Genomic DNA, 27,983 nt, shown 5'->3' with positions numbered 1-27,983 from the left:
ATTCCATTTACATAAAATGTCCAGAACAGGAAAATCCATAGAGACTAAAAGCAGATTCAAGTTTGCACAGGGCTAGTGGAGGGGAAACAGAGTGAATGCTAATGCATATGAGTTTCTTTTGAGAATGATAAAAATGTTCTAAAATTTACTGTAGTGATGTTTCCCCAAATATGAATATGCAAAAAGCCATTGAACTGTGAATACTGTAAATGGGTGAATTGTATGATATATGAATTATATCTCAATAAAATGTTATCAAAAAATCACTGCAATACAAAAAGTTAAACATCATTATTTTGAAAATGGCAAGTATAAACTACAAACAGATAAGCCTCCCACTTATTCTAAATGGTCATACCAAGTAAATGAAATTTACCTTGGTATTGACTTACTACTGTAATATCAGTTTTATCTTGATAGCAGTTTTATGTCAACACAGATATTAATGAATATTAGGAGTTAGTACAAATTAGATGAATATCAAAAGAACACATCCCATAGCTATTTTATGCTTCAACGTGGTAGCTCACGCCTATAATTCCAGCACTTTGGGAGGCCTACGTGGGTGGACTGCCTGAGTTCAGGAGTTCGAGACCAGCCTGGGCAACACAGCAAAACCTTATCTCTACCAAAAGCAAAAACATTAGCTGGGCACGGTGATGTGCAACTATGGTCCCAAATACTCAGGAGGCTGAGGTGGGAAGATCGCTTGAACCTGGGAGGTGGATGCTGCAGTGGGCTGAGATGGCACCACTGCACTTCAACCTGGGTGACAGAGTAAGACCCCGTCTCCAAAAAAAAAAAAAAAAAACCCACAAAAAACTAAAAAGCTTTCACAAATATAGAGGTCAAAATTTAATACAGAGGTCAGAAATAATAACCCTGGAAAGGCCTGCATTACCCTCTGGTAACTATAAAACAGTTTCAGTAAATGCGACTTCTTCCTGGGGGTCGGGGGCATGATTTCTGCTTCCAAGGTTATGGTGGAGCTTACATCAATTCATCACACAGCATGCTGATTACAATAATGCTCAGAATTTCCTTAATAATAACTAATACAAACTTTATCATTTACAATTTAGAAAAAGAAAATGTATCTATTGGTTAATAACAGAAAACATAGTCACCCACTAACATTCTCTTTAATTATTTGACTACACTTCCCCCATATACTTGAAGAACAGCTTCTGTGAAGTCCTATGAAATACATGTGGTATCACACAAAAGCACTGGAGCAGAACTTGTTAGCTTGCAAATAGAAAATAAATAAATTTTTTGAAAGCACTGGAGTAGAAGTCAAAAGACCCAAGTTTAAGAATCTTAGTACTACCTCTTCCTAGCTACATGACCTTGAGTAAGGAATTTAGCCTCTCTGAGCCTCTTCATCTCTAATATGGGAATAATACCTGCCTTGTCTATCTCATTGGATCATCACATAGATTAAATAATAAAATGTACGGAAAGGCACACTGAATACTTAATTCTAAAGTGCTATAAGACACACAGTATCATTATTATCAATATTATTATTACTATTGGTATTTTATTAATAACAGAAGATGTGAGAGGGCTGTACTGCCTAAATTAATATTATGAATGTCTAATATCAATATGGAACAAATGGATTGCAGGGAAGGATGCCAGATGGTTTATCTTACTCTAGATGTTCAGATAATTATTTTATATTATTTTTGTTAATTTAAATAACAGACATATTCGCATTCAAAAGTATGTACTTGGCCGGGCACGGTGGCTCACGCCTGTAATCCCAGCACTTTGGGAGGCCGAGGCGAGTGGATCGCGAGGTCAAGAGATCGAGACCATCCTGGTCAGCATGGTGAAACCCCGTCTCTACTAAAAATACAAAAAATTAGCTGGGCATGGTGGCGCGTGCTTGTGGTCCCAGCTACTCAGGAAGCTGAGGCAGGGGAATTGCCTGAACCCAGGAGGCGGAGGTTGCGGTAAGCTGAGATCGCGCCATTGCACTCCAGCCTGGGTAACAAGAGTGAAACTCCGTCTCAAAACAAAAACAAAAACAAAAACAAAAACAAAAACATGTACTTAAGTGACATACAAAGGTTTGAGGATTATTTCACCTTGGATTATCTATCTCTTCACTGGAGAAAATATTCAAGAGCTAACTTTGTATAAAGAAGTCAGAGGGCCAGGTATGGCGGCTCATGCCTGTAATCCCACACTTTGGGAGGCCGAGGCAGGCAAATCACTTGAGGCCAGAAGGTTGACACCAGCCTGGCCATGTTGCTGAAACCTGGTCTCTATTAAATATACAATTAGCTGGGCATCATGTTGCACACCTGTAATCCCAACTACTCAGGAGACTGAGGCACGAGAATCATTTGAACCTGGGAGGCAGAGGTTGCAGTGAGCTGAGATCACACCACTGCACTCCAGCCTGCGGGACAGGGCGAGACTCTGTTTCCAAAAAAAAAAGAGTCAGAGTATATAAGTATATAAGGCAAACAAGGAGAAGAAAATCTGTGGTCCAATGTGTGCTTGCTAATGAAAAATACCAATGCTATCCAGGAGCAAAACTTGCTTCTCTAAGAGATTAGTAATACCAACTTCAACAAGCCTATAGCATTCAAGGCACCATGACAGATGCTGGGGACACAAAGATAAATTAAATTCCTTATCTTAAACATCTTATAGTCTAGCAACTGAAACAGACATACACACTGACAACTGGAATAGCTTGAAAACAGCCTACAGAATATTGAAACAACCTGCCAACTTAGTCTACAATCTAGCTGCACTAGAAATACCCCTCCAACAAACCATGTCAATCAACTAAAAAAACAATGATTCGAAGTTTTTCTTTACAAGAATTAAGAATGACAAAACCTAAATTAAAGTCTTAATAACAATCAGAGTCAATTTTAATATTATATTCAATAGATAAAACCAGGCAGTAGTTTCTATTATCATACAAAATGTTAAAAATATAGCATATTTAAAACTCACTTTTGGGGTGTACATGATATTTTAATACAAGCATATAATATGTAATGATCAAATCAGGGTAATTGGGGTATGCAGCACCTCAAGCATGTATCATTTATTTGTGTTAGGAACATTCCAATCCCACTTTTTTAGTTATTTTGAAATATACAATAAATTATTGTTAACTATAGTTGCCCTAGTGAGCTACCTAACACTAGACCTTATTCCTTCTATCCATAATAATTAAAAATACACTGTTGGTGGGAGTGTAAATTAGTTCAACCATTGTGGAAGACAGTGTGGCGATTCCTCAAGGACCTAGAAACAGAAATTCCATTTGACCCAGCAATCCCATTACTGGGTATATAACCAAAGGATTATAAATCATTCTATTATAAAGGCACATGCACGTGTATATTCACTGCAACACTGTCTACAATAGCAAAGACCTGGAACCCAACCCAAATGCCCATTGAGGATAGACTGGACAAGGAAAATGTGGCACATATACACCATGGAATACTATGCAGCCATAAAAAATGATGAGTTCGTGTCCTTTGTAGGGACATGGATTAATCTGGAAACCATCATTCTCAGCAAACTGACACAAGAACAGAAAATCAAACACCGCATGTTCTCACTCATAGGCGGGTGTTGAACAATGAGAACACATGGACACAGGGAGGGGAGCACCACACACCGGGGTCTGTTGGGGGGGAATAGATGAGGGACAGCGGAGGGTATGGAGGTTGGGGAGGGATAACATGGGGAGAAACGCCAGATACACACGACGAGGGGACGGAGGCAGCAAACCACATAGTTATGTATGTACCTATGCAACAATCCTGCATGATCTGCACATGTACCCCAGAACCTAAAGTACAATAAAATATATATAAATAAATAAAACAAAAATAAAAAACTGATAGAATGTGCAAAAAACCACCGAACCCCCCGTGAACTCACTTTTGTTCCAGGAGGCAATCCTTCTAGTTCCTTAGGCTTTATAAATGTACGATGCTGTGCCTTATGTTCAGCTTTTTCCTTGCTGGTCAAAAATTGTAGTCTGCATTTTGGGCAACGGTGAACTCCTTTTTTCTGTTTACAGAAAATATTAGATAATAATAACTTTTACCACCACAAATCCTAGGACCTGAAATTGCTCTTAATTCTAAAATCTACATAAATTTACAACCAGAATTTTACCATCTCCCATCACAGAAAATCCAAAATTATTATTTTACTTAAAAGTACTCCTTGCATTAGCTGAGTTTCAAAAGCATTAGTTACCATATAAGCATAAAACATAAAAAGTATATAATTAGGTTTTAATTAGAAAATTTCTATACTGATAGTAGAGGCATAAATAAGAACGGATCCCAATCTGTTGTTTGAGAAACCCCTAAGTCCCCCCTCAAACCTAGTCCCATTATTTTACCAATGGGAAATAGGACCCAAGAGAATTTTAAGTCACTTGCCCATAGCTGGTTACTGTTCTTTCTACTATACATTATCAATTGCAATCTTTATGCATATGCTCTTGTTGATTAAAATATATTTTATATTTATTATAAATTTAGAACATACAAATACAAAAGAATGCTTTCTTTAAAGATATATCTCCACGAGTTCATCATTTTCATATAAAATACAAACAGTCATTTAGGAAAACCAAATGAGGTAACGTGTATGAAAGTACCTAGTACAGTTACTGATGCACAGAAGACATTTGCTGAATAAAATTTCTTTACAAAGTTCAAAGCAATATATAAAGATAAGGCATTTGCATTACTATTTCAGTATCATCTTCAGACTATTATAGAAATGTGGTGCACTGGATCATACCATAGGTACAATAAACATAAACAGATTTACTTGTAGGTGCTCAAGAGAGAGGGGGAAAGAAAACCCAGTTAAGTAACAGACAGCAAATTAAGATGATAGAATATTCATTCCCCCAGAGTATAGTTCCCACAAATTTTTTCTCTACCTCTACCTACACCTTGTCCAGTTTCATGTCTTTAAATAGCATCCACCCACTGCATACTTGACACCTCTTGATGTCTAATAGGTATTTCAAATCAACATGGACAAAAAAATTGAACTTTAGATTCCCCCTCATTCATTCTGAGTGGGAAGTGTGCAAAATCTGTTCCTTCCCTACTCCTCCCAGTATCTCAGTATATGGGAAGTAAGTTCTTACAGCTGCTCAGGACAAAAAATGCTTGGTCACTCTTAACTCTTCTCTTTCTCTTACATCCCACATTCAACAAATTAGTAAAACCTGTCAGTGATACCTTAAAAAAATTTATAATGTTTCTATTTCTCATCACCTCCAATCACTGATACCATACTTGTCTGAGCCACTTACGAGGACCCTTGCAATAGCCTTCTATCTTCTCCCTATTTCCACCCTTTCTCCCTCTACAGTCTATTCTTCCCATAGCTGTCACAGTGATCTTTTAAACCCTCCACTGGCTTTCCATAACACTCCAGAATCCTGACACTGGCTTTCAAGTCCTCATATGATCTGGCTTGCATTCTATTGCTACAACCTCATCTCCTACTACTTTTCCTCTCACTTGTTTACTGTACTCCAGCCACACTGGCCTCCTTGTTTTGCCTTGAATATCCTAGGTATATGTTCATATCATTACCTACTTACTGTTCCCTCTACCCGGAACATTCTCTCCCAGATAGCCACATGACTTACTCTCTCATTTCCTTTGGAGAAGCCCTCTTTGACACCATTTAAAAAAACAACCAGAAACCCCTCCTTCATCTGAGCCCTGGCACTCCCTATCTACCTATATTTTCTTCCAATGGTACTTACCATCAGATGGCATACAAGTATATTCTGACATCACACACACACACACACACACACACACACACACACACACTCCTTCTCTACCATGATGCACATTTTAGAGAGTACAAACCTTGCTCTGCTTAATCCTGTAGGCACTCAGGATTAAGCACTCAAGTATTCGTTAAGAAATAAAATGAGGCAAACAGCAAGAGACTGACAGAGTACAAATGAGCAGCAGGCACAATTTAACTAGTTTAAAGTGTTTGCCATTTCATTCAATGAGCATTTATTTGTTCAGAGCCCCAAGACGGGAGACAATAATCTATTAGTCCTAAGTTGGACTCAAGTCCTGCATATCTCTCTTACGCATGTATGCTTGCATTGTGCTAATAATCACAATGATGATGCTTTTTTTTCCCTTTGAGAAAGAGTTTTGCTTTTGTTGCCCAGGCTGGAGTGCAATGGTGTGACCCTGGCTCACTGCAACCTCCACCTCCCAGGTCCAAGCAGTTCTCCTGCCTCAGTCTCCCAAGTAGCTGGGACTACAGGTGCCCACCACACCTGGCTAATTTTGTATTTTTAGTAGAGACAGGGTTTCACCATTTGGCCAGACTGGTCTCAAACTCCTGACCTCAAGTGATCCACTCGCCTTGGCCTCCCAAAGTGCTGGAATTACAGGTGTGAGTCATAGTGATAGTGCTCAGCGGATACATTTTTAAAATAAAGTAACGTTTAACCAAATAAACAGTAACTTGTTCCAAGGGTAGAGAAAAGTTGTGGGTTGAACTTCTTGATATGCATACTATATGGTTTTGGGTGATTTGAGGGATTTTTTTTTTTTTTTTTGAGACACACTTGAGTCTTACTCTGTCACCTAGGCTGGAGTGCAGTGGCATGATCTCAGCTCACTGCAACCTCCGCCTCCCGGGTACAAGCGATCTTCCTGCCTCAGCCTCCTGAGTAGCTGGGATTATAGGCATGCACCACCACATCCAGCTAATTTTTGTATTTTTAGTACAAACAAGGTTTCATCATTCTGGCCAGGCTGATGTCGAACTCCTGACCTATGGTGATCCGCCTGCTTCGGCCTCCCAAAGTGCTGGGATTACAGGCATGAGCCACTGCGCCTGGCCAATTTGAGGGATTTTCAAGGGTAACTAGCTGTAATTTCTGCTTTTAGACTTAATGTTAGTGTGGAATATGAGTCTGCAGTGAAAGCTTGGGCTATAAACCAATTTTTGGTTCCATCATTTATTAGGGAATGTGACATTGAGCAAATTACTTACTTTCTATAAAGCTTTGTTTCCTCATCTATAAAACGGAAACAATCATATACCTGCCTCATAGGGTGGCTATAAAGATAAAACAAGATAATGCATGTAAAAGCACCAGTGGCTGTCAAATGGTAAGTGATTAGTGTATGTTAACTGCTTATTGCTATTATTAAAGAGCTAATGAAGATACTTAACACATCTGGAGTCTTTCATCCTTTGTTAAAAACTGTATAAACTGCGTTGCTAACTCCAAAATCACTCAAGACATAGTAATATATTATTCTTAGGAAAAAGTTGCAATCAAAGTGTTCAAAAATAAACCATAGAGTCAATAATTCTTATTATATAAAATTGCACTAATAATGCCATCTCAGCTATAAGTTTATAATATTGCTCAGCTCAGGTTTTGAGTCTTTTGGCCATCTATGAACAAGGAAGCAGGTCCTCACCAGACACTAAACTGCTGGTGCCCTGATCTTGGACTTTACAGCTTGCAGAACAGGGAGAAGTAAATGCTTGCTGCTTAAGGTTCCCAGTCTATAATAGTAATGTTATAGCAGCTCAAACGGACTAAGCACCTGTGGCACCTCGGTGGTTCCAAAGACTACTCCCAGATTTGATGATTCAGTAGAAGGATCGATAGGACTTAGACACTGTTATACTCACAGCTATGTTTTATTACAGTGTAAGGGTACAGAGTAGGATTAATAAAGGAAATAGTATATTGGATAGCTTCTAGAGGATTACCAGGCACCAACTTCTAAGAGCTCTATTCCAATGGAGTCACATAGAACACACTTAATCCCTCACAATGTACTGCAGCAACATATATAAAGTGTTGCTTGACAGGAAAGCTCTCGAGTCTAAGAGCTTAGGGTTTTTTATGGGATAAGTCACCAAATCTTCAGGTGACTCCCCCCCCCACCGCAAGAAAAACAAGTGGTCACCAAAAAAATCGTATTGTTTGTGCAAATTTTCTTGACGAACTGGTACAACATGGCGCAAGGTTCCAGGCATGTAAACCACTCTTATCAGTTAATAACACAGAGAACATTCTAGGAGCTTAATATCCAAGATTTAGCCAAGGGCCAGTTATACTAGCAGGCACTTCTGAAATTGTGCAATATTTGAGCAACCCAGACCTGTTGGGTAACTCTTTCCAGTACATATGGCAACTAAGGCATACAACTTAGGGTATGAAGAATGACCACAGATCAGATAAACCACTTATGAGAAACAACTCACATAGTGGATTCACCTATGTCTTTCTTACCTTTCTAAGCATGTTATCACTCCCTCCAAATCTACATCTCTATCACTATGGAGCTTAGTATAAAGCAAGGGGAAATAATTATGTTAAAAGACCCAAAATTAGATAATCAGAGATAATGCTTTATGTTCCCTTTTTCTTTTCAAAATCAAAGGCCAAAAAATGAAATACAAGCACCAAGAACAGTGTTTCCCAAATTCTATACCTCAAGAAATGTTAGTAGGTATTATGCAAATAAAGGGCTCAAAGGTTAAAAATGTTTGAGGACCATCCCTGTACTGTGTCCCTTGCTTGGAGATTTACAACATCTATTAGCATATTAAAAGCTCTGATGAAGATCCTTTAAAACAAAAAAAATTAATAAGTTTGGCTGTATCAGCCTAGTGAGGAAGTTTATTTAGCTGATTGGCTTGCTTTTCAGGTGATATGCTGAGTAGTTAAGTGGGAGGAGGCTTTGAAATATAAATGGGCTGGTTTAGCTTGTAACTTCACCACTTACTACTGCTTGACATTGGGCATGTCACAGCCTCTCTAGGTCTGGGTTTTTGCATCTGTAAGATGCCAGTAATATCCTATGTTTACTTCATAGTTTTATTGTAAGGAAGGATTAGGCGATGTTACATATATTAAAGACTCAATAAATGTTAGTTATTAATTCTTAAAATAAAATAAAAATAAAAGCTCTGAAAAGTCCTGTTGTTAAAAATAAACAAAAAACACCCCTATGAACTTCGTAAATCCAGCCTTTCACAAAATTTCTTCTACCAGGAACAAGTTAAGAGGGGAACACTTATTAACATCAGAGGGAACAGTGTTGGGAAAACCCTAGAAAGATACTGCCAAAGGTTTTCAAGGGTGAGGTGGCCTACCAGGATAAAAAAAAGAAAAAAGAGACACTAGTACCATCCAAGTTATAACACAGGTAATCTGAATGTATTTGGAAATTCTATTTTTACGATTTTTTCCCCAATTAACAACAAGTTGATTTCATGATCATCCAATGACTAGAACCAAGGGCCACGTTAGTGTCAGTACTGAATGAACTTGCTGAGACAATCCAATCAATACTACAAAATGTAATGAGGTGATCAGGAGGCAAAGCTTGATTACATGACCAGATTTAGTAAATCCATTGACTTCTGATTTTGGCAAAGGTATTATGGCTGTTTCAAACACTCAAGAATAGGCCCACCGTTTCATCAAAGTTTTCAGCCCACAGGACGCTCTAATTGTTTGAGGAAAAGAAGCAGTAAGCATAAAATCAGAATTCAAGGGAAAGATGAAAGCATCAATACTGGTATCCCAGAAATTATATAGGAGAACTGGCAAAAGTCACAAAGGAAATAAGTTACAAACTAAATATAGTCCTCTGGTATAGTTCATATATCTGGTTGTAAGTGTTCTTGCTGTTTCCTTTTACTGGCTGCTACAAAAGCTAATTCTGGGTCATAGATGACAACCACGTCTCATAATAAAAAATGGGCTAGAAAGTGGAACTAAGATTTCTAGAGAAAGAGGAAAACACAAGGTTATGAGTCCTTAATCTTATGTTCCTCCATTCAAACTTACTCTTTTTCCTGCTCTTGATAAGCACCTTCAAAATCAGTTCCACCATCCTTAAGTCCTGAAATAACTAACCTAAATATTTCACAAATCTTCTGTTTTTTTTCCTCCACTTTGGGGTTCCTATTTCTAGCTATCTTTCAGAACTTTTACTATTTATGATTCTCAGTGTCACCATAAAGCAAGCAAGGAAAAGAAGTGAGTTTCACAAGTAATTCAGCATAAATTATAAATTGTGTCATTCAGAACAACTTTGCTTTCTGTCCAGAATAAATCTAACCAATGTTCTAAGTTATAGGTAGATATAGATGTAGCTATAGATCTATACATACAGATCTTTATCTTTTCACTAAGACAACATGAATAAATAAGAACTGCTTAATCTCACCTGATGCTTCATGTAATGATTCATGTAGGGGGTTGCCATTTTACTAACTTTGAGGCAAAATGGACATAGCAAGTTCTTAGTGTTTTCATGGGCTGCTCTAAAATGAGCTTCTACATCAGAAAATGTTGATGATCTAAACTGGCAAACCTAGAAATATAAAGAAGGCTTAGTTTAACTTGAAATTTTATAACATCTTGTAATTACATCAAAGTAGCAATAACGGGTCATTTGTTTGGAAGGACATTATGTACTACTAGTCCAGCTCTGCTGCCTATACAATCAAGAATCGTATTACCACAAATAATAAAGATTACCTTTGAAAGACATCTTTCAAAGTTTAGGCATATATTCCAAAACACAGCAAGACTCTCTTGTTTTCAAATCTACCATCCTCTATCTTGTGAATTTTCAAGCTCTGCCAAGTTTTGTTTTAAAAAGCTTTTCCTGCTATATATAAAACTGTATTCTCTTCTTTAGATTTTAAATAGCATCCATACTATGCCAGTGTCAATTTATCTTTATCTCACTTTCTTATTACTGGAAGCCACTTCAAATTCTGCAACACTGATCTCAAAGTGTTTAATTTGATTTTCTATAACTAAGAGATTTTCCCATCTCTCTGGCATATCTATAATCTTCCCTATATGATAACCCACATATTTGTCTTTCTCTAGCAGGGCATTTCCTCATCTAGTGCAGGGGTCAGCAAACTACAACCCACAGACAAAAAAAGCTAGTCCACCCCCTTACATATAATGCATAAGTTAAACCCAAGGGGGTTCCCACTAATGAAGAGGGTCTTCAATTTTAGCATAGTAACTAATTTTATTTAAATGGTTTTAACAAATCAAAAGAATACTATTACATAGCACATGAAAATTAAACAAACACTTAACTACACAATAAAATGTGTACCTGGCAAACATATGGCATTTCACCAGGTTTATGAGTGTCCTTCATATGTTGTAAAAGAATATGCTCTGTTTCAAATGATAATTCACAGATTTTGCAAATAGCTGAAAGTGGGAACAAAAACACATTATACCATTTAAGGATGTATATAAAAAAAGATTCATTCTGTACATCCATAACAACAAGTACTAATAACAGTAGAAGTAACAGTGATGTGGTTCTAACAATTCTATAGCTGTTAACTCTGTAATGCTGTTCCAAGGACATGACTTATATTAGCATATTTAATTCTTACAACATCACCGAAGAAGGTACTGTTATTTTTATTCCCATTCTTCAGATGAGGAACCAGAAGTACAGAAAAATTAAGTAACTTGCTTGAGATCTCACAGCTATAGTAAGAGGCAAAGCTGGAATCTGAACCAAATCTATCCGCTTCTCAGGCTCTAAATCTTAACATTGTAGTTACTTTTTATCTAAAGTGTAAATCAAGACCATTGATTTCAAATTTGAAAACCATGGAATTTGGGTGTTCTAATTTAGTCCTCTACATACAATGCATGCATCATGCCAAGGAAATTTCCACTAATGAATTGTTTATAAGAAGGATTTCAATTTTAACAATTTTTTTTTCTTTTGTTAGAGACAGGGTCTTGGCTATGTTGCCCAGGCTGAAGTGCAGTTGCTATCCACAGCTGTAATTGATCATAGCATTCTACAGTGCTGAACTTGTGGGCTCAAGTAATCCTCCTGCCTCAGCCTTCTCAGTAGCTGGGAGTATAGGCATGCACCATCACTGAGCCTGGCTTTAGCAACACATTTCATCTAAATTTATAAAAGTTGTAATTTTTTTTTTCAATTTTGCCCTCAAATTACAAACTCTAATTCTTATTATTTTTTCCTCTCAGAATTTTTAAGATTTCCTCACAGTTCAGATGATCAATAATATTCAGGACTCCAAAGAAACTTTCACTTACTCGAAAACTCATGGGGAGTGTGTGTACTCTCGATGTGGCACTGCAGTTGGAAGGGTGTGGGATACTGCCGGTAACAGTGCTGGCAGGTGGTGTGGTTTTCCCAGCTTTCATTGTTCTGCTTCTCAAGTTCCAAGTGATGTTTCATGTGGTTCATAAACCTATAAACGATTGCCAACGAGAGCAAAAATTCAGACTTATAACCAAAGAAAAGCCTCGCAAATAAGTCTCTGAACCTAAATTTTTAAAATGTAATTTTATGACGCAACATAACACCTCCAAGGCCTGAAAGCCCTCTAGAAAAGTGTGTACTTTAAATAATTTACTTTCATTAAGTGGCTCAGTAAGGTATTTTTTCATCTGTTTTTAAAATAATCCATTAATATATTAGTATGAAACATCACTAATTTGCTGTAATGTTTTATCATTATTTTAGATTAAAAGGTTTTTTATAGCAAATAAAAATAGCAGGCTTCTTTTCCATATATATAATACTATTTATATTTTAAAATAAAATACTGAAAGGATGGAAACCCTATCACTAAAAGCAGCTACAGTGAAGAGACAAATCTTTGAAAGCTTTGAAATCAGCTGCTCAAAAGACAAACTGCTGGTATATTCTTATTTGTGTCTTGGTTTCTAAATGCATGCAATAGCAATTTTAATGCCTATAATTACGATAACCTTTTGTTTTATCTAATTATATTGGCTTACTGTTAGCACAAACTATTTTTCTTAGCAGGCTGTGCCCTTTGTAGCACTATTTTTCAGTTTTACATTCTGCTATTTTAGCTTCTCTAAAAGGCTTCTGAAGAGAAGGAACTATGATGTTCAATGGCAGGGAGTACAATATAAATGGGCATACCTTTTTCAAAGAGCTTACTAAAGCTTTTTGCTGAATTTCAAAGTTATTCAATTCAAACAACACTTTTAACACTGGGTCAACTATTTACAATTATGAATCACTAAAGAAAATAATCTTGAAATGACGTAATAATGTCATCACCTAGATAGCAATCATTGTGAAGGTTTGGGCATTTATCTCTTTTTCCCACCTCCAAAACTCTCTTTCGTTTTGGTAAATGTCTGCAATGTATTTTAAAATGGAAAAATTTGAGCTTTAAATAAGGTTAGTATGGAGGAGGTCATGCTGCATAGCGGTTCTTCTTATGACATGAAGAAAAGTAAGATTCAAAGTCAGCTAGAAAATCCCAGTTCAGTGATAAGTGTAGGGAAAAAAAGTAATTTCTCCCTAAATCAAAATACATTTTGTCTTTTCTTTTTTCTTTTTTGAGATGGAGTTTCGCTCTTGTTGCTCAGGCTGGAGTGCAATGGCATGATCTCAGCTCACCGCAACCTCTGCCTCCTGGGTTCAGGCAATTCTCCTGCCTCAGCCTCCTGAGTAGCTGGGATTACAAGCACGCGCCACATACCCAGCTAATTTTTTGTATTTTTAGTAGAGATGCGGTTTCACCATGTTGACCAGGATGGTCTCGATCTCTTGACCTCATGATCCACCCGCCTCGGCCTCCTAAAGTGCTGGGATTACAGGCGTGAGCCACCGCGCCCGGCCACGTTTTGTCTTTTCTTAGGCTATCTCAAAACAATACAGCTAGGTGGATCTTGGAGTCAAACTCTTAAAATACAAGAAGGGACAAAAGCTTTTCAACATGATAATCTGCCTCTGTTCTTGGTAGGAAGTATTAGACTTACTTAACAAAGATGGCACAGCAAAGTAAAGATACTATATTCTTATCTGTCATATCCCAACTTTCAAACAGAAATAAAAATAAGCATTTACATACCTAATATTATTTTTAAGAACTTTCGAGCAACTGAAGCATTTAAAGGTTGTGTAAGTCTTTGGCTCTTTCTCAGTGACTCCTTCATGCCTTCCGTAATAAAACTCATTGACTAACATGATCAACTTTCCTGTCTCTGGATCAATTTCATTTTTGTCTTCAGCATATGGACGTTCTGATTTAATGATTGCTCCCAAAAATTTAGTTATCATGTTTGGACAACAATGCTGAAAGAGGAAAAAAATATGAGCCTTGTCTATATCTCTTTTAAGATTAGATACCTAAAAAATGATTGTGTTTACATCTAAGGTCCGATGATATAAAACTATGCTTGGCAATATATCTGGAAAGATATTCACCAAAATTTTGGCTTCCATCTTTATATATTCTAAAAAATTCAAACAATAAACACCTACTATCTTAATAAAGGATTAACTTCAAAAACAAATTGAAAACCTTAAGATCAGGGATGTTTATATATCTATCTAATACATTTTCTTGCAATTTTTCTTTTTAGATGTAAATATTTAATAATAATTTGTTTCGTGGCCAAAAATCACCCATTTCATATCTGTGTCAAGATGCAGCTTACATGCTTATACACTGTTGGTAGGAACGTAAATTAGTTCAGCCCCTGTGGAAATAGTTTGGTGATTTCTCAAAGAACTAAAAATGAAACTACTATTTGACCCAGCAATCTCATTACTGGGTATCTACCCAAAGGAAAATAAATCATTCTACCAAAAAGACACCTACACTTGTATGTTCACTGCAGCACTATTAATAACATCAAATACATGGTATCAACCTAGGTAACCATCAACAGTGGACTGGATAAAGAAAATGTGGTACACATACACTATGGAATACTACACAGCCATAAAAAGGAGTGAAATAGTGTCTTTTGCAGCAACATGGATGCAGCTGGAGGCCATTATTCTAAATGAATTAACCCGGAAACAGACAACCAAATATCCTATGTTCTCACTTACAAGTGGGAGCTAAATAAATATTGGGTACACACATAAAGATGGAATGACAATGAGGTCTCCAAAAATGGGGAGGGAGTGAGGAGGGCAGGGGCTGAAAAAATTCCTATTGGGTACTATGTTCACTGTCTGGGTGACAGGATCAGTAGAAGTCCAAATCTCAGCATCATGCAATCAATATACCCTTGTAATGAATTTGCACATATACCCACAAATCTACAATAATGAAAAAAAAATACCTTAAAAGGTAGTTTTACATGCTTAATTTATGTATAACCTTGATTATCAAATAACACAGGAATATTTAAGTGAGGCCTGGATGGAACTAGACTTTGAGCACAGCTAACCTGTCATTCTCCAGATTTAACATGCTAGAAAATGTGTGGGGCACAAAAAAGAAGCATCAGTTACATTTTGAATATCTCAACATATTCTATCTAGAATGCTTAAATATCTGAAGGGGAAATCTACCTCATGAATGAAATCAAGACATCATATAAACTGATCCTAACGTGGAATACTTTCATACATAAGCCTTTTTTATCCAATGAGATATAATTTATTTATTGTATATACTTCACAGTTGTAGACTTTCTCTGGAAGAATTCTCCAAGAATAACTGGAGAAAAAATAGGAGAAAGTATATCTGAGAAAGGGTTAAAATTGAAAATACATGAGAAACTCCTACAACTCAATAGCAAAAAACCAAATAAACTCATTTAAAAATGGGCACAGGACCCGAATAGACAAAAGACACACGAGTAGCCAACAGGGATGTGCAAAGGTGCTCAACATCACTAACCATTAGGGAAATGCAGACCAAAACTACAATGAGCTATCACCTCATACCTATTAGAACAGCTATACCAAAAAGACAAAAGATAAGTGTTGGTGAGAATGTGGGAAAATGGGAACACTTTTACACTGTTGGTGGGAATGTTATTGGTGCAGTCACTATGGAAAACATGGGAGGTTTCTCAAAAAGTCAAAAATAGAACTATTGTATGATTCAGTAATCCTACTTCTGTGTATACACTCAAAGGAATTGAAATCAAAATCCCAAGACATCTGTACTCCCATGTTGATTGCAACATTATTCATAATAGCCAAGACATGAAAGCAGTCTAAATGTCTATTAATGTACAAATGGATTAGAAGGATGTGGTGTGTGTTGGTGTGTGTGTACAGACACACACACACACATACACACACACATGGAATATTATTCAGCCGTAAAACAGAAGGAAATCCTATCATTTGTACCAACATGGATGGATTTGGAAAACACACAAGGAAAACAAGCCAGTCACAGAAAGACAAATATTACATAATTTCTGTTATATGAGGAATCTAAAATAGTCAAACTCATAGATGTAGAGAGTAGAATTGTGACTGCCAGTGCTAGAGGGAGAGAAAAATGGGAAGGTATTAGTCAAAAGGTACGTAGGTTTAGTTATTCAAGATAAGTCCTAGAGATCTACTATATAGAATAGTGCATAGAGTTAACTATACTGTATTACACACTTAAACAATTTGCTAGAAAGTGTAGATTTTTCTATTGTGTTTGTATCACAAAAAGGTAATAATAAAGAGGGCAGCAGGGAACTTTTGGAGGTGACGGCTATGTTTATGACACAAACTGTGATGGTTTCATGGATGTATACTTAGCTGCAAACTCATTGAGTTGTATGCATTAAATAAATACAGATGTTTACAGGTCAATCATACCTCAATAAAGTTTTTTTTTTTTTTAAAGACTACATACTAAAACAAGTTAGAGTGGAAAACAAAAGAAAAAACTTTCCTAAAATCACAAACTGAAAGACTTTAAAAAAAAGGACAAAGAAAGCATAACAAAACATTGTGACAAAACCAAGACCAATTAAACCTATCAGACCAATAAAATTTCTCCTACCAATGAATATAAAATGTTTAACTCAACTTCTAAAAGAAAATAAGTTTTCATATAGGATTACGAAAGAAAAAACAACTCTGGTGAAAGAAAGGAAGATGATTTGGGAGGGTTGAAAATAAAAGGATAAGCAAAGAATGTAACAGGCAGATGGAAACAAGAAAGCAAGGGTTGTGAGCCTGATATCAAACAAAAAGCACTAAACAGACAAAAAGGACAGTATAAAAATGCTAAAGGGTGCGCTCACAATGTGAGTGAATATATCTGTGTCTTAAAGAGCAACATCACGAACCAGAATTGGAAGATATCAAGGGAATTAGTGGTAATGTGGGGCTTGGGATTCCCCTTTCCCAAACACACTCAAGGAGGTGGAAATGGCGAAAGATCTAATACAGGTTTGCCTCAGAGTAAAGAAATTCGTATTTGGAATTTCAGAGCTCCTTTTTTAATCCCACTTTTTTGTAAAATGCTGAATTTTAATAAAAATCTGTCAATCTTTGAAATAGTGAACAATTCCTTTTCCTAAGTTGCTTCTTTGCTTTGTACTCTTCTCATCACTTCTTTCCCACATATAATCAACACTGACTTTTTTCTTGCCTCCTTTGCCTCTTCCTGTCATTTACAGGGCATGTATTCAGGGCATGCAAGTAGAATACAGACTATCTTTATAAACACATAATACTGTAGTATCTACTAACATATTTTAAGTAGAGTGTTACCTTAATCACATACACAATTGGTACTGTGAAAATTACCTAAAACCTAATTTCAAGAACTTCCTATGTTAATATAAAGCTAGAATTCACTTATAACAACATAAACTATATTATGGATTGAGTTAAAACTATAATTTCAAATGAAATGCTCCATCACTAAGAGCTTATTTCTGAGCACTGAAAATTAAAATGTAAGGACTAACGTTTTCATAGAGTAATGTGACATGCATATATCACCATGGGGAAAAAATAAGGTAAACAAAAGGAGCTTTTACTTTACACAAAAGATTAAGCACCTAATAAAACACCTGCTTTACAAGAAGTATGAAGAACGGCATAATTTAGACAGTAAAATATTCCGATTTATACATTATTTTCATTTAAAATTAAAACGCAGGCTGGTTGCAGTGGCTCACACCTGTAATCCCAGCACTCTGGGAGGCTGAGGCCAGTGGATCACTTGAGGCCAGGAGTTCGAGACCAGCCTGGCCAACATGGCAAAACCCCATCTCCACTAAAAATACAAAAAATGGGCCAGGCATGGTGGCACCACGTGTAATCCCAGCTACTCGGGAGGCTGAGGCAAGAGAATCGCTTGAACTGGAGAGGCAAAGGTTGCAGGGAGCCAAGATTGTGCCAATGCACTCCAGCCTGGGCAACAGAGCAAGAGTCTGTTTCAAATAAATAAATTAATTAAAATGCGATATGCATACACTGTAGTGCATATTAACTTAATTTAAAAATTTAAATTGATACATGTTTATACATGTTTATGGGGAACGTGATATTTTCTTAAGTGCACAGAACATATAATGATCAAATCAGAGTGTCTGAGGTATCCATCACCTGGAGTATTTATCATGTCTCTGCATTGGCAACATTTTAAGTGTTCTCTCCTAGCTATTTTGTACTCTACTCTGCGCCATACATTAGAACTTATTCATTTTATCTGTTTATTTGTACATAATAACCAACCTCTCTTCATGTTCTCCTACCCTTCCACACACACCCTTCCCAGCCTCTGGCAACTATCTGTTCTACTCTTTACCTCTATGAGATCAACTTTTTAGCTCTCACATATGAGCGACAACATGTGATATTTGTCTTTCTATGCTTGGCTTATTTCACTTAACATAATCGCCTCCAGTTCTATCCATAACAAACTTAATTTAAAAAATTTCATCATTGGAAAGGATTTTAAAATCTTTTATTAAAAAACCATTGTGAATATCAATTTTAAGTTACATGGAAATCAATATGAGAAGGTTTCTTATCTAAGTATCTAAATAAACCAGCATTGGCTGTATATCAATTTTTAATATTTTCAAGAATCTATAAACATTTTTAAAAACTGAATTCTGAAAACAGTTTTACCTTCATGTGGTATTTCAAGGGATCCAAAAGATTGAACTGAACATTGCACTTTGGACAAGCTCTTAGGTAATGTGCTTCAGCATCATATGGAGATGAGGTATTTGTGCCTAAAATAAATTAAGGTCTTTTAAGATTCAAATTCATCTTTTTAAAACCTTAAATGACCAATAATAATGGTTTTAAAATTCATTACAATTTCTAAAACGCATGTGTAAGTTATACAATTTTTTATTTACATGCCAGATTTCATACTTGCCTTTTGCTAGCCTAACGTGGGAGGATGTCACTGGAGGAGAGTCAGTTAAAGGCAATGAAGTGGAAGGATTTATTTCAGGAACATCTTCACTGGTCTTTGGTTTTTTTGGAGTAACACTGTTTACTTTAGAAGTAGAAGGACGTTTTAATACATATGAAGCATTTTTCATCCCTACAAAGATTTAAATATTGAGAAAGATATTTGTAAATGTTTCAGTATGGAATATTGCTTATGTAAAACTGCTACTAAAATGGCCTTATATTTTAAATTGAGCAAAAATACTTTGGAACTAAAGGTAATGTAATTTAATTAGCATATCATACAAATGACAAAGAACGATTAAAATTTATATGCGGAAGTAGAAAGAAATTACACAAACAGCTAACTACTATGAACTACATATCTTTACTTCACAAAATAAGCTTTATATAAAGAAAATTCTAAAAACGCTTTCAACTAAAGAAAACATAAACAGGTATCATGAAAAAAGTTAGAACAAAAAATTCCAAGCAAAATAAAAGAAATAAAAGTTATAGCCCAGAGAATACTCTGAGTTAGGTTTCTATACATCAACTTATATTTAGATGCAGGTTTCTATACATCAACTTATATTTAGATGCTTAAATGCATTTGAGTTTGTAAAATATTTAAAAAATTTTTCTAAACATTAAGAGAAACACTTTTAAATGTTTTTTTAAAAAAACTTAAGATGTGTAATGGAAAATTCGAGTTGGTTCTTTTTCTACCTAACAACCCAACAGGTGGTTCAGATTAAATTATCTTGTTTATTCCCTATATACAACTAATCTTGAATGATAATACCTCACTCATTCATGTGAAAAGGTTTAAAGTTAGTATAATGACTTTCAAAGTATGTTCCCCTAAGTCCAATGGGTCTTAGAAAATATAATGGGCATGTCAGATAAAGAAACTCTCCTTTTACATCTTATTAGCTTTCTGCATAAATTTTGTTTGAATAAGAACTCTCTTTAGCAGTGAAATTCTGAGTTTGAGAACCACCATCTTAAAGACCAAAGGATTATGTAATTCAGGGCATTTCCATAACAATGGGGTATTTAGGCTATAACCAGACCCAGCACAAGTGATTTTTGAAAATAATATACAGTTGTACTTTGTGATAAGGGTTCTAAAACGGCACATCGTGTTTTAAAAGCTCACAACTGTACAACAGGAGAAGCAGTAGAGTAGATATATGCCAGGAAAATAAGAGTATTACATTAGTGGGTTCCTCTGTTAAATCTGTGTTTCATTCTTTGAGATAAAATAGAAGTAATTTTTTCTTTAAACACAAATGATTTTTTCCATCCTCAAAGAACATGACTACTGTCAGCTATACTGAAGGCACCTAACAGTAATTTTTGTGTCATCACTTTAACATTTTTCTGAGACGCTTAGGTTACTTAAGGAACCAATGAGTGCGCTAGTACTCTGGACTAGGTAACTGATTATATAATCAGCTGGATAATAAAAATAGACTGTTTTAATATATACTTACGTTAAGCATGATAAATCTAAGTTAAATAAAATCAACCTGAGCTCAATAGTTTTAAATTCTGACCCTTTAGCTTATTTAATTCAGTTGTGTTTTGCTCATGCTGTTCCCTACCTTGACTATTGTCTGTGCTGATAAAAACCCTATTTTCATTCTTGAAAATCAAGTTCAAATCCAACTTTCCCTAAGAACTTTCCATGATCATCTTAGACAGAAGTCCATTAATCATGCTTCTGAACATACAGCACATATTACCATTCATGATTATCATTCTAACAACTGTTTATTGTCAAGTCCTTTAAAACTGATAATGCGTTTTTCACTTTTCACTTATCTTATTTGGGCCTCAAAAAAGCCCTGAGATAAACAGAGCAAGAATTAAAATTTAATATCCAATGGCTCATTTCAGGTCTGGAGAATAAATGCTTTATGTGAGTAAAATGAAAATATCTATTTTAATAATGTGACAAAATTGAGGTATCAAGAGGTTAGATGACTTGATAAAGGCCACAGAAATGTCTAGAAAAAAGGCTTAAACCTGTATCTTCCCAATCAACTACAACCCTATTTACTACTCAGGACAAAGTTCCACTCTCTTCTGTATTAATCTTAGAGAGAGAGGAGGAGTCACTGTCTTTACCCTTTAGAAGTTTCAAGAATTCACACTTTTTTTATGAATAAAGATCATGTGCCTTGCAAAACCCGAGTTAAAACAACTATTTTATCTCTCTGTTTATTTTGGTTCTTGGCTATTTTACTAACTAGATAAGTGACACTTAGAAAGGTGAATATCAAATCAAGTAATATCAAAATGGGAAAATATTTTTGGCACTCCTATTACTATAATTCTTTTGTTTTGGTCTGGTAAAGGTTATATACTAATTTATGAGTAAATAATTAAATATTGAAAAAATCATTGTGTCCCTCTTTCCCTTCAGTGAAATATATCAAACTAGCTAATACAAAGAACAGTAATTGCTTTGATTATAGGAAATTTTCAACAATACAAAATTCCTTTACTGGCAGTACTAACCTATTTTAGGTTAATAAAGAACTTTAAGGTAGACATCAAAGAACTGTAACACTTCAACTAGAAAATTTCCACTATTACTTCAATGTATATTTGCTGAATACTTACCATGTAGAAATCACTATTTCTTTATTCTTTCATTTTATAATACTACTCTGTAATCATATTTAACTATCGTATCTACATCATTTATTTGAATAGAAAGACATTAGGCTATTGAGAATAAACTATAACCATGCACCTTTTCTCATACTAAGTGTCTTCCAAATAATTAATACTTGTTTTCAGAGTATTTAAGGCATCAGGGGTCTTCCTTGACTCACAGAAATTATATTTTTTCAGTCTATGGCTGGTTCCAAGTGAGAAAGAGTGAAAAGAATATATGCTAGCCAACTTAACAGAAAGATATAAAATATTCTATTACTAAATACAATTTTATGTGAAAGGCATTCAGGAATCATTAGCTCTATTCCATGTTATAATATATGAAAAACTTAACATGAAGGTATAGGCTTTAAAACAGAAATTTAATTCTATATGTATATTCACCAAGTCTCTTTTTATAATTTTTATGAAAAAGTGCTAAACCAAACCTTCTCTAAAAATTGCTGGTATGTCTTGGGATGGTGGAAGTGATTCCTGGGTCGAGTCAAACAGTAAGACTGAAGAATTATCCGATTCAACTTGTGAATTCTTTGTAAAATCCTGTAAAAAGTTATAATTATTTTGTTTCATAAACTTATACAGAGGTAAATTTAAAGGTATGTCAATACTATAAAGAATCTTAATAACCCAATTACTAATATGGTATGAAACACAAAGGTAATTATTAGCTTCTGCCAAAATTAGCATCTACTGGGTGAAGGATATATGGGAATTATGCATTATTTTTCTAATTTTTCTGTAAATCTAAAACTAGTTTGAAATAAAACACTAAAATTTAAAAATAATATTATTGGCAAAGTAGAGGTTATATTTTGAATCAACTTTTCTGCAAGGAAATTTTAGCAGTATCTATCAAGGGCTTTAAAATGTTCATATTCTTTGGTCCAATTATTCCAGTTACTCTAAGAATCTATGCTAAAGAAATGAAATGTTTAATGATGATTTATAATAGCAAAAACTGAAAACCTATATGCCTAATAAATGACTAAATGATACTATCATATAACATTTTTTGAGAAATATCCAATGACAAAGTACAATGTTCCGTGAAAAATGAGGAACAGACATGAAATATGTATTAATATGGTCCTGATTGATATACTCTAATGTCACCCTAACCATATAAAAAAACAAAAATCAAAATACAGTATGTATTCTTCCCTGTCTCTTTTCTAACCTGCCCCTCCTTACGTATTACTTTTATAATGAGGATATAAAGATTTTGCTTGCTTGTTTTGTGCTTACAATTTGAGATGATTAGGTTTTAGACTACGACTTAATTGTAACCAAGCACAATCGTACCACAAAGTAAATATTTTCTCTAAATATTTGCCCTTAAAAGTGGAAAATATCCATTTGCAATATCCAAAAATACTTAACAGAAGTTCCTCTGAATAAAGGTAGCACTTCCTCTGAATAAACATAGCACTTTCAACCTTTTCTGAGGTTACGTCTCTGATAAATTAAGTACCACAATTTCAGAAAGCAGACACATTATTCAACAAATAACCTGTTAAATAATTCTCCAGTTGGGAATTTCTTATGTCTCATAAAATAGTTCAGAAAGATAACAACTATAACAGTAAGGTAGACTAGGCAATAGGCTGAGATTCAGAAGACCTGTCCATTTATTTAACTATGTAACCTTGAGCAAGTTACTTCTGAGCTTCAAGTTATTTACCTTTCCAACTGAAGTAACAGCCACCAATAATTACGTATTTAAAACGTACTTGCCTCTTTCACAGCACGTGTATTATATTAAGTAGTTGTCATAACAGTACTAATAAAGACCTAATATTATCTCACATTTTATACATGGGTAAACTAAAATTTCTTGTAGTTAAGGTTTCCAGTACAACCCAGCCTGTTATTGATGATAGAGCTGGAATCAGAACTAAGGTCTGCCTGATTACAAAGCCTGTGTCCTTAAGCTATATCAAACAGACTTTAAAAGAGACAATAATACTCTCCTTCCCTGCCTGAAAGAGTTGAGATAGAGAGAATGGAATAGATTTAAATTTTTAAATAAAATTTCCTTATGTAGGCTTCTCAATTCATTCGAGAATATTTGTCCATCATTTTGAACCCTGGTTGCACATTACAATCACCTGGAGTTTTACAATGTCAACACAGTGAAAAGTGCAAATGTTTATGACAGTAGTTTTAACCTCACAGACCCCTGAAAGAGACTTAGGGAATCTTAAGGGTCTGTGGACCACACCACTACTCTAAGGCAGTGCTTCCATTTAAAAAGTACATACTTAATGGGGCTGTGTGCAGTGGCTCACGCCTGTAATCCCAACACTTTGGGAGGCTGAGGCGGAGGACAGCTTGGGGTCAGGAGTTTAAAACATAGTGAGATCCCCCCATCTTTAAAAAATTTAAAAGCCAAATTTGCTGGACATCTGATGGTGTGTGCCTGTAGTCCCAGCTACTTGGGAAGCTGACGTGGAAGGATCGTTTGAGCCCAGGAGTTGGAGGCTGCAGTGAGCTATGAGCATGCTACTGCATTCCAGACTGGGTGACAGAGCAAAAGCCTGTCTCTAAATAAGTAAATAAAAGTATATGCTTAAATGTATAAATGGATGTGTGTATACGTATATTTTTAAAACTCTGGGTTAACCTGGATTGAAATCCCAGATCCATCATTTACCAGCTGTGTATCCTTGAGTGAATCATTTATCCTCTCTGAGCCTCAGTTTCCTCAACTATAAAATGGGAATAATAATAATGCCTACCTCGGCCAGGCGCAGTGGCTTGCGCCTATAATCCTGCACTTTGGGAGGCCAAGGCAGGTGGATCACTTGAAGTCAGGAGTTCGAGATCAGCCTGGCCACCATGCCGAAACCCTGTCTCTACTAAAAATACAAAAATTACCTGGGTGTGGTGGTACATGCCTGTAATCCCAGCTACTCGGGTGGCTAAGGTAGGACAATCACTTGAACCTGGGAGGCAGAGGTTGCAGTGAGCTGAGATCGTGCCACTGCACTCCCGCCTGGGGAGACAGAGCAAGCAAGATTCCATCTCCAAAAAAAAAAAAAAGGTGCTTACCTCATAAAGGTCTCATAAGAATTAAACACGATTAACTTATATCTAGCATTTAGCACAAAGACGTGTACATAATAACAGCCCAGTAAATGTTAAGTATTACCATTATCTATTACTTTTACTGGAAGTTTTTAAAGCTAACCTATGAAAGTATATTTTCAGAATAAGCAGCAATAATGACTTCAGAGCACTCGTTCCAATTTAAGAATACCTGTTTCAGTTTATTAACTTAAAAATGTTCACTACTGAGCATACTTTTTTTAATTTTTGTTTTTTGAGACAGAGTCTCACTCTTGTCACTCAGGCTGGAGTGCAGTGGTGCGATCTTGGCTCACTGTAACCTCTGCCACCCAGGTTCAAGCGATTCTCCTGCCTCAGCATCCCAAGTAGCTGGGACTCCAGGTGCATGCCACCATGCCTGGCTAATTTTTTTGTATTTTTAGTAGAGACAGGGTTTTGCCATGTTGGCCAGACTGGTCTTGAACTACCGTGCTCAAGCAATCCACCTGCCTCAGCCTCCCAAAGTCCTGGGATTACTGGAGTAAGCCACTATGTCCAGCCTGATCATACTTTTTAACTCATATTTATATAGTACAGTTTTCAATATTGTATCTATTTAAGCATATTAGCTAGTTTATTAATACATTAGATAATTCCTGCAGTTAGTATTTTGGGTTTTGGTTGAGCTATATCATAAAGGTGGGGATTATTTTTCTACTGAAATGGTAACTAACTATGATAGTTCACAATTTTGGGGTTTGTGTTGGCTTTTGTTTTTTTTTTCTTGAATCAGGATCTCACCCTGTCACGCAGGCTGGAATGCAGTGGTAGGATCTTGGCTCACTGCAGCCCTGACCTCCAGGGCTCAAGCAATCCTCCCATCTCAGCCTCCTGAGTAGCTGGGACTACAGGTAGTACAACACTATGCCCAGCTTATTTTTTGTATTTTTGTAGAGATGTGGTCTTGCCATGTTGCCCAGGCTGGTCTCGAACTCCTGGGTTCAAGTGATCTGCCTGCCCTGGCCTCCCAAAGTGCCAACAATAACAGGCGTGAGCCACTGTGCCTGGCTGATAGATCACAATTTTAACTCAGTAATATAACAGCCAATGTGTCCCTGAGTTAATTGTTTAATTTTATAAACACTTACAGGTTTAGACTCATTCTCAACAGTAACAGAGCTTTGTGAAGATTCAGATTCAGGATGAAATCTAGGCAAGGCTGCCACTGCATTTGATGATGGGTCTCTGTAGCGTTGACTTGCAGTCCTGAATATTTCAGGAATACCTGTATTTTAAAATTATACAATATATTGAATATATTTCTATACAACCAATTGTGTCAAAATATTTCACTTTAAAATTGAAATACTATAGTAATACTGTACCTGGACTGACTGGCTCACTCTTTATTCTTTTGGAAGATGAGCTGGAGTGGCCTCTGTTCAAAATATCTATAAAATTATATTTAAAGTTTGTTATGTGAATGAAATATATACTAATAGAAAAATCCCTCCAAAATATCTCTTTATATAACCTATAATTGAAGTATATTTCTTTCCATTAATGATGACAGGGTTGTGTACAGATTCAGATCCCCGTGACTTGAAATTGAACCCTTCCCCAACACTGTGCCACGTTCACACCTCTAAAAATCTGGAAGTTTCATGATGGGAGGGCTGACTGGATTATCTTTATCTTTTTGCACCATTACACTTGAGTTCTGAATAGGAAATTAACAGAGACTACAGACTAAATTGAACCTGGAGTTCCAGAGTAGCTGATTAATTAATGTAAGGGGTTTCAAATCTATTACTACATCAGAAGTCAGTTTGAGCCTCACAAAACCCTCTGGATCAGTTTAAGATTGCACACCCATGTACCCATATGAAACTCCGTAACTTCTAGGTTACTGAGGAGTCAAATTGAAATTTGGAAGAATAGTGATTTGCCTAAAATTGCTTAACAGGAAAAGGTACAAAGCATTAACAAACCCATAAAACCTCAACATTTTTCCTTTTTTCTCTCCTAGTAGAAAAGAATCAGATCCCATAAAACATTTCTATTAAGTGAAGGGTCACACAAAAGTAGAGTTGTTTTCTGATCACAGACATGCAGTAGTCTATGAGTAAACATTACAAAAGTCTTCTAGAAGAAAAATCTCCTCAAACAACTTGATAATGTTTTAATTCAGAAATTCAAGATACGTATTACTCAATCCACTCACTAAGAGTTATTTCTACCTTTTGGTGGTTATAGTCTACTAAACACAAGTTTTTTCTCCTCCTCCTCTGCCTTCATGGTAGTTCTACATAAACATTTAGATGATATTCCATATGCTAAAATATTTTATGGCTTATACATAAAACATCAATAAAATCACTTAAATTTTGAGTTATCAATATAGAAAAATTCTAGTGGGGTCAATACCCTTTTTGATACAATCTCTTAAAACTAATACATGTTGTTTTGGTTGAGTGCTGTTAACAGTCATCTATAATCAATATAAATCCAACTTGAATCTTAATTGTCATGTTTCAATAAAATGGTTTGAGTAATAATTTTGAAATGTATTATTTCAGCATAAAAATTTTCACAGTGACTAGAAATAACAGAATATCCTATTCTACTATCAACAATAAATATGCCAAATGTATTTAGTTCATTTAATAACTTAAGTGGCTCTCCCCTTAGAACCTCCCAATTTACCACAGGAAATGATATTGAGAATTCAATTGGCTAAATTATTCTGCCTCTGATAAAACTGAGTAGAAATGCTATTCCAAGTTTAGAGTCAACAGAAGAACTAGGCTTTCAGAAAATGTAAAACTCATCTCCGAACCACACTATTAGTCACTGCCATGCTAAGTAAGAAAACTGGTAATGCTGGCTACATTCCTTGACTTCTCCAGGCCTAAAACAAGTAAACAAAATGCAAAAGGATCTGCTTCCTCTACTCTCCTGAAATTCAGTTATGCTGGTTTTCCCTTGCCCTTTATACACTTTTGAGGACTTTTTTTTTTTTTT

General features: G+C 35.6%; 1 protein-coding gene across 6 annotated transcripts in view; it reads right to left on the bottom strand.

Annotated features, from left to right (window-relative positions):
- ZNF280C (zinc finger protein 280C) overlaps window positions 1–27,983 on the bottom strand; it is a 63,743-nt gene that overhangs the window by 14,019 nt on the left and 21,741 nt on the right. For all 6 annotated transcript variants that reach the window (XM_037731033.1, XM_017507511.2, XM_017507513.2 and 3 more), the window contains 10 exons: window positions 26,345–26,410; window positions 26,108–26,244; window positions 22,340–22,451; window positions 19,204–19,374; window positions 18,948–19,054; window positions 13,960–14,183; window positions 12,158–12,315; window positions 11,184–11,284; window positions 10,269–10,415; window positions 3,928–4,059 (listed from right to left, as the gene is read on the bottom strand). In XM_037731033.1, the coding sequence (XP_037586961.1) occupies window positions 3,928–4,059; window positions 10,269–10,415; window positions 11,184–11,284; window positions 12,158–12,315; window positions 13,960–14,183; window positions 18,948–19,054; window positions 19,204–19,374; window positions 22,340–22,451; window positions 26,108–26,244; window positions 26,345–26,410 (1,355 nt within the window). The remainder of the gene's footprint in view (window positions 1–3,927; window positions 4,060–10,268; window positions 10,416–11,183; window positions 11,285–12,157; window positions 12,316–13,959; window positions 14,184–18,947; window positions 19,055–19,203; window positions 19,375–22,339; window positions 22,452–26,107; window positions 26,245–26,344; window positions 26,411–27,983) is intronic.

The sequence above is a fragment of the Cebus imitator genome, unplaced genomic scaffold (genome assembly GCF_001604975.1).
Source record: "Cebus imitator isolate Cc_AM_T3 unplaced genomic scaffold, Cebus_imitator-1.0 Scaffold376, whole genome shotgun sequence".
NCBI lineage: Eukaryota > Metazoa > Chordata > Mammalia > Primates > Cebidae > Cebus > Cebus imitator.
This window is presented reverse-complemented; position numbering and strand designations above follow the sequence as displayed.